General features: G+C 40.6%; 1 protein-coding gene across 1 annotated transcript; it reads right to left on the bottom strand.

Moving 5' to 3' along the window:
- Nucleotides 1–1,555: 1,555 nt before the first annotated feature.
- LOC105889556 (fish-egg lectin-like) lies at nucleotides 1,556–5,039 on the bottom strand. Its single transcript, XM_031582739.2, has 6 exons — nucleotides 4,878–5,039; nucleotides 4,611–4,662; nucleotides 3,108–3,335; nucleotides 2,630–2,847; nucleotides 2,270–2,397; nucleotides 1,556–2,016 (listed from the first exon to the last, which is right to left on the bottom strand). Exons 1-6 carry the CDS (start codon nucleotides 4,920–4,922, stop codon nucleotides 1,878–1,880), a joined length of 810 nt encoding a protein of 269 aa, XP_031438599.1. The 5' UTR covers nucleotides 4,923–5,039; the 3' UTR covers nucleotides 1,556–1,877.
- Nucleotides 5,040–7,962: the final 2,923 nt, after the last annotated feature.

Consider the following 7,962-nt stretch of genomic DNA (forward strand, 5'->3'; position numbering starts at 1 on the left):
CCCTGTGAAACATTGTGGTTTGTGATGCATTTTACAAGTGCTCACCCAAACATGACTTTTTGAACACCTCACTGATCACACGCAGGATTTTCTCCTCAAGGAATGTATTCTTGGCAAGTCTGTCAGCGCACAATGTGCTAGATGTGTTCAATGGGATTTGGAGAGGTTTTACAGACAAGGTCTGCATTTACTTTCACATGAAAGGGTATTTTGATATGTGAAAAAAGGTCTTTCACTCAGCTGGAGCTGTTATTTAAGCAGGGAGCGATGTGGAAAAGGCAAGAATGAGGCAAGTGCGGTTTATATAATGGCATTATTCTCAAGGTTGTTCAGGGGGAGTCCTTTAAGATGGCATTTTGAGACATTAGGGGTGACCTTGGCATATTCAGGTGAGGTTTGACAGCCAGGCTCTCTTGAGAGAGACGAAGCCTGATCCCTCTACTGAAAATTGTGGAGAGAGAGGTGGCAGAGTAAGGTTAGCCCTGCCTTCAGTACCCTATGTTTCCACACTCACTGTTTGTGGGAACAGTATGGGTTACATTCATTTGAGAGATTCAAATGACAAAATTCAGCAAAGTCAGCAAAACTGTGTTATATTATCAAATTCAGAGTAAATTAGTTTATATGGATGGTACTCTTTGTTTTAAATGGTTTTAAACATAGCTGGTCATTACATACAGCTTGCTTGCATTACCTGCTAATATCTTGTGAGCTAAGTGTTTGCTGAGAATTGTTGCCTGGAAACCCAATATTGAGAACTGGAGCACATTCAATCTGAAAACGGTGTGCACCGCTTTGCTACAGTTTCCAGGTTGAACGACATGTTTCTGCAAAACAGTGTGAAACGGTGTGCAATAGCCTTTGAGGTACGTATTCTGTCATTGGTTGGTGTATCAGAGGTGTTACCCAATCAGCAGCGACGTGAATATAAACCCCACCATATTAAAAAAGGCAATGGACACAATGGATTGTAAATGCAAGATAAGACTACAACTTTTTTTAAGTATTTGTACCGATTTCATCAGGTTCTAAAAATTCTTTGAAAATAAAAGAAAGAATGACCCTCTCAGCTGTGCTTGCGTAACATAACATAAACGTGTTGCTGTATTTGTTTGGGTTGAACACAGCCCTGATGTGACATTGAATTAAGCTGATTTCTTGATCCAATCAGGAAACTTTGGAATGTGGTCTAAATGATGACAAATAGGAAGTACTGGGAGTACATATTGTTTATGTTTTTCAGGAGGGGTTGCTCTTTTTTCAATTCTGGCACACTTACCTAAAATAATTTGTCTTAAAAATGTACAGAGTGTGGGATAAACAAATATTAAAACATTTGCGACACTGAAGGTTAAGTACATTGAATTTAACTTTATTATGACATTTGAGAGCGTTATGACATATACTTACATGTAGATATTACAAATTAAGACATTATCTGAAAATGTGCCAAATGCCACATTTGACATGTGTTTATTGGAAGTCATCAAACATCATGAGACATTCCAGAATTTCAGCATTTGACCAAGACAAAAAAAAACAACTAAATTCATTCAAACCATTAAAAACACATGTTTATATCTGTATATATCTGCATTCTTACCATAAAAAGCAGATGTATATATCTGCATTACACATATTTGTATTACAACACTGTGGAAGGTGTTACAAACAGAAATATTTTCATTTGTTCCCGAGCAAAACATTTTATGGGAATCATTTGTAACATTTTCTGTAACACCTATACATTTTCAAAGACATCTTTTTAAATCAACCATAAATTCAATAATGAGGCATATTCAGTGTCTTTCAGAATTTGAAGAACAATGCAATGTTACAAAATAATGAACTTGCAAATAGTTCATAGTTAATAGTTATTAAACACAATCCAAAATGGTCCCATCCTGACGAATAGCCCATAGATGCCCCAAGTCGTATGACACATGTCTGTACCTGCTACCGCCCCCTACTGGAGTCCACAGGGTCCCTGTGGGGTTACATTCCGTCACACCCTCCCTGCAAACAAGAGATGGATGGAGAATGTTTTAATGGTTTCTCAATTAACAGTACAACTCTTTATGGTTTCTCAATTAACAGTACAACTCTTTATGAGCAACCTTATAGATAATACTATAATACAATACAATACAATACAATACAATATAATATAATAGTACTATTCTTTATACATATCTTGGAAAGCACCTTGTGCCAACGCTTGAAAGGTGCTGTATAAATATTCCATGATATAACAAAGAGAGTCGCATACCTGCGGTAGATGTAGCCTCCTGGGCTAACTCCATAGATGCTTCCATCCGATCCCACCTCTATCATGGACAAGGAGCCGGACACATGCGTCCAACTCATGGTGCCCCCACACCCGACAGGGTTTACCCCCTAGAGCACCAGGAGCATGGTATTAGTCCATGATTATACACATGAATTGTTTTTACAATAAAGCTTCTTTTGTTTCAAGCATTCAACTTGTGAGTTACGTAAAGCCTGACAGAACAGACACTTGCACCATCATCGCATGGATTGACTATCAAAGTATTCAACCAAGTACACAACCATACCAAAATGATTAAAAGCTTCCCTCCAATTCCTTCATGTGATATTATGAAATCACCTTCATCATATAGACATTGTTGTTCGCATTGACACCCCAGCAGCCAATGGGGCCACAGCTGTAGTATTTCAGCGATCCAGGAAGGTTCTGCCACGATACGGAGCTGCCTGCTCCTTTGAATCCAACGGTTGAGTCCCTCCCAAGGCAGTAAATGTTGTCTGCCCCATTGACACCTGCAATGATCTGGTCTCCTCCAGCATCTAGCTGTTTAAGGTGCCCTATTCAGAAAACACACACACACACGCACGCACACACGCACGTAAACACACACAGGAATTACTCAAATATACTGACATGAATTCATTCACAGTCATACATACACAGACCTGTGTTGGTCTGTGTATGTATGACTGTGAATGACATGGTACCAATACATGGTAACTCATGTTTAAAATATGAACATCTCATTAGAGAATATAATCACCCCTCCCCTCATATAGTACGGTTAGGTCAAACAACAGTAATGGCATGACTGTACCTGGAACCTTGGTCCAATTTCCAGACACAAGCTTGAAGATTTCATTGCTTCGGCTGGTTCCCCAGAGCCCTGCCGGTCCCACGCTGACGTGTATGAGGGCACCGGGCAGCCTGTTCCATGCATCCTGTTGCAGACTGTAGACCTGATTGTTGTCGGACACCCCGACCACTTGGCCCGCCCCGGCATCAATCTGTCTCAGCCGACCCGGAACCACTCGACACACCATTGCTGTGCAGGAACAAAAGCTTTTGCACTTAGTCGTTTGTTTTCCAAGACATGGCCAGTGCAGCTGACTCTGCTATTTTATTTGCAGCATTTCTGCTTTCTGCTTGAATATGGAGCACATGGCCTTGAAATTGCTTGTGACCTCCGGTTTCTTCCAAGACTCAACATACAGTAAGAACTTAAGAGTCACAAATTCCCTCAACATCAGGACCATTTTTAGCAACATACAAAAACCTATTTACCTATCTGCAATGTCATAATGACTCGAGTAAAAATCATCAACCTGTTGGGTGTGTCAAGGAACCTACCCGAGCTGGAGATCTGGTAGCTGCAGAGGAGAAAGAATGCTATGCTGGTTCTCATGGCTGCAATTATAGCTTGTGATGTTCAGACACTGTCACTGACGATGTGGTGATGGCTCTTATATATATATCCCTTGGAGGGCAACTTCACCCACACACTCTCTGGTAGCTTATATTTCCTCATTGATAAGAAGTTAGTCCCTGTAATTGATTAACAGAGAGCCTGATATAAGCCTGATATGATTATGTCCTTGAATGCTTAATTACGGCAATTGTTGTGTAGTAGTATTATCCGATGTTTGTTTACTGCACGTGAGTTGCACTGCCAAAATACTAATAAGTAACAAATTAACCTAAAGATTATCCATCACTGCTTTGTTTACTCCAATCTAAATTAGTATATCAATGAATTACTTTTTTATTATATGGACATGGAAAAGTACTAAAGCTATTGATGCAAACAGCACAGTTTAATGTAGAATCTGACATTGCAACTACATCAACGATGTTATATTTTCATTAAGATTACATTGATATGTTTAGCTGCATTGTAATGTAATGCATTTATGATCACAAGCCGTGAAGAGAAGCATTATGATTAATGAATCTGATCCTCTGGAATTAGATACCTTTATCAAGGCAAGGCATGTGGGCCGTAAAAACATGAAACATATTCTTTGTATTGGTTCATAAAACAAAAATACTATACGGAGCCATAGATAACAAAAAGAAAACAATTACACGTGGGACATCAATTGGCAAGGAAGCACAAAGGTTAAAAACAAGTCACGTTGCTTGATCACACATTTCTCTGGCTCTGGTTTTTACGGTCATCCATTTCAGCGGTTATCGAGTTTAAGGAAATCAATTCATATTACAAGGATGCCAATATATTAAACCATGCCATCAAGATCTATACCATCTTCTATATGAATTATGCCATCCAGACTGATTTCCTTAGGGACCAAGTACTCACATATAATGTAACACAGATCTGTCAGACGTTCAGAAGATTCGAGGAGAAATTCCTGAAACGCATACATACATGAAAGTGCTTTAGATAAGTAAGGGTACCATTAAATTCACTGTGTGGGGTTACGCAGTGTACTTCAGACATCAGTAAATTTCCCCATTTCAAAAACATTTGATACCTTGACACATAGGTGCTGTTCAACTGAAGAGAAATATGGTAAATGCCTGGAAATGGATCCTAAAATCCTCTGAATGATACTGTAATTCTTACCTGTGCATTTCTGTGAGTAAATCTGTTTTCAATGCCTCGTGACATTTTAGTGTCCAACCCCTCCCATTCATCTTAGGATCCCATTTATGAGGCGGCAATATTGATCATAAAGAGGATTTACTGCACTTTCTTCTGTGAAGAAAACGTCAGAACCAAGAAGGCCACATGAGAGAGAAACATGTTTTTCAAAAATGAGCTGTAAAAAAACTGACTTGTCAGCCCTTTAAGTTCACATGGTCCGTCCATGTGATTATGCACCACCAGGAAATGATTTTTCTGTGTGTGTGTGGTGTGTGTGTGTGTGTGTGTGTGTGTGTGTGTGTGTGTGTGTGTGTGTGTGTGTGTGTGTGTGTGTTTCCATTTGGACAAACAAAATGGAACTGGACCCATGTTTGTGTCTTATATGAACATATCATGCCACTATTTATTGGCAGAAACAATTAACTTATCAAGTGAGTAGGATCAGTGTGGCATTACCCAGTCCCCTGTTTCAGACCATTGAAACTGGATCATCAAACAGAAGTGGATGGAAGTGTATTAAAGGTGTATTAAATGTTTAAAAAATGTGCAAGAATGATGTCAAATAATGTGCACAAAGCTCTGACCTTCTCTGCAATGTCCTGACGGTGGCTACGATCTTAATGTCACACCACTCAAAAGCTGAAAGTAATGCCACAAATTTTGTGGTTGTATGTCATATCTAATTTATTCCGGGCTGCTGCCATTTGGACACAAGAACTGCAATACCTCAGACAGAACTGGAAAGTAGACATAAAAATGGATTGTCAACCCTGTCAAAACAGCTAGATCTAGCCCTGATTGATGTTTCACATGCTATTGAGGTAAAAACTACGGCAGTCAACTTCCAAAATGTTTTTTTTTTCTTACTCATCACAGCGGTATCCAAAGTGTGATTGTGATATAAAGCTTAACAGCACAAACATTTGTAGTTAAATAACAAAAGAGAAAATACACCCATATACACACGTCTGTGGAGAAGGACTTTAAAATGGCAGCAGAGTATCCACTATGAGTGACCCCAGTGTTGCTCACTCTGGATGAGATCATCCAATGGTTCTACTCCAGTAGTCTGCCATTACAAAGACTCTTCCCAGAAAATGGTTGTCATCTCTTAGACATGTGACACACTGACATTAAAACATGCACACAGACAGGCCTATAGTGACACACACACAGACATATATCCTCCCTCTCTCCCCCTCATCTTCCTTTCTCGCTCTCTCTCTCTCTCTCTCTCTCTCTCACATGCACACCCACAGGCACACTTATACAGGCATCTGCCCGGAACACAAGTAATACACACACTCACACACACACACACACACGTACACAGTAAGGCACACATTCACATGCCTATGCCATGCATAGGGACAGACAGACACCCCGCTGTCTGTGTTACCTTGACTGAATGTCATGGTGACGGTAATTCTCGCTACGGACCGGACATAATGAGCTTGACAATTAGTGCCATGCTGGTGTAATTGAAGTCAATGGACTGATTGGTAATGCAGACATATTGAAACGTGATCCACATCCGCAGCAACTCTGCTGGAGACTTGAGCTTTCATTATGTGGTAACCTCTCCTTGCTGTCAGTGGGGGGGGGGGGGGGGGGGGGGCTGGGATTGGGGGTGGGGGTGGGCTGGTGTGATAACCTTGAGGAAGGACTTTTCCAGTTAGCAGGTAGACTGAAGTGTAGTGGAACGCTGATAAGGCACGTCTTGATGTTATTGTTTTATTTCAGGTCAATTACAGATTGGCCGGCTGGACACAGCTGGAATTTGGGAACGATTCTCCCAGGTTGGCGTGTTGATCAGAGAGCCGATGTTCTACCTCACCAAAGAGCCAGCAGAGCCCTCTGTGTCACACCACAGTTGAGCACCATTTGTAAGTTTTGCAGAGCTTTTTTGAACAGACTGGAAGAAGAAATGTTGAAAATATGAGACACCTTTGGGGTCCATCAGTGACAGCGTCCCACAACGGGATTTGAATCCGGCCTGTGGTTTTTCTCAGTCCTACTCCCCATCTCTCCCCACTCATTTCCTGTCTGTTCTTCTTTATTTACTCCAAATAAAGCTTGAAATGTCCAAAATAAACTTACTAAATATATGTTCATGTAAATTCAAACATATTTTTGAAAAGGTTATTCTCAGATTATGGTGTCATTTTGCTGCTTTCTACCCTTTTTAGGTATGTTGCTAGTTTCTACAGCAAATGTTTATTTTGATTCTATTTGGTCATATGAAGGAGAGCCAAAAGCACCTGTCATTCCCAGTTACTGTCAGATGTGCTGTTGCAGGTATGGGGAATGTTGGTTGGCTGTTAGCTAGTTAGCTCGCTGGCTTTATGCAAAAACTCTTTATAATGCTTCTTTAAAGAGAGAGGACACGGTATATTCTTTTATCTGGTTGACGACCCGTCTAAACGCTGTGGAGTGTAATTTAATCTAGAAAGATAGCCATGCTAGAAAAATATTTAATAACGAGAGGATATCAAGAATTATTCATTTCATTCATTACACAGTTTCCCGATAGGACCAATGTTTGCCCTTTGTGACTTGAATGCAAAATAACACTCACCTCACTTGTCTGACAAAAGAACCTGCATGCTTTCAAATATTCTGGCGTTCCATGTTCACCTCCCTTATTGGCTCCTGTGCAACTCTGGCTGGAGGTGATTGGATACCTGGCAGTTGCCAGGCAATCAATGGTGCTTCTATTCTGTGTGTAGAGGCTGCTAAAATCACACTTGCAGCTAAGTGGGAATCTGCTAATTATCGAAGTCCGTCTGCATCACACACCTATTATCAAACAGCACTGCTGATTTGGTCCTCATCATTACTGTTTGCAAAAGAGGGGTAATTAGAAGCCTCCTATTCTCTCCAGCACTCATTGTGGTTGAGAGGGCCAAGGGACTGGTTGTTTGGAGAGCCTGAGGTAGTTTGTGTCATGAGTATGTAAATGGGAGTGTGTGTGAGAGTTTCTGCATGTGTGTGTGTGTGTGTGTGTGTGTGTGTGTGTCTGTGTGGGTGTGGCGTGTAAATGGTATGTGTGTGCATATGTGTG

The sequence above is a fragment of the Clupea harengus genome, chromosome 16 (genome assembly GCF_900700415.2).
Source record: "Clupea harengus chromosome 16, Ch_v2.0.2, whole genome shotgun sequence".
NCBI classification, from domain to species: Eukaryota; Metazoa; Chordata; class Actinopteri; order Clupeiformes; family Clupeidae; genus Clupea; species Clupea harengus.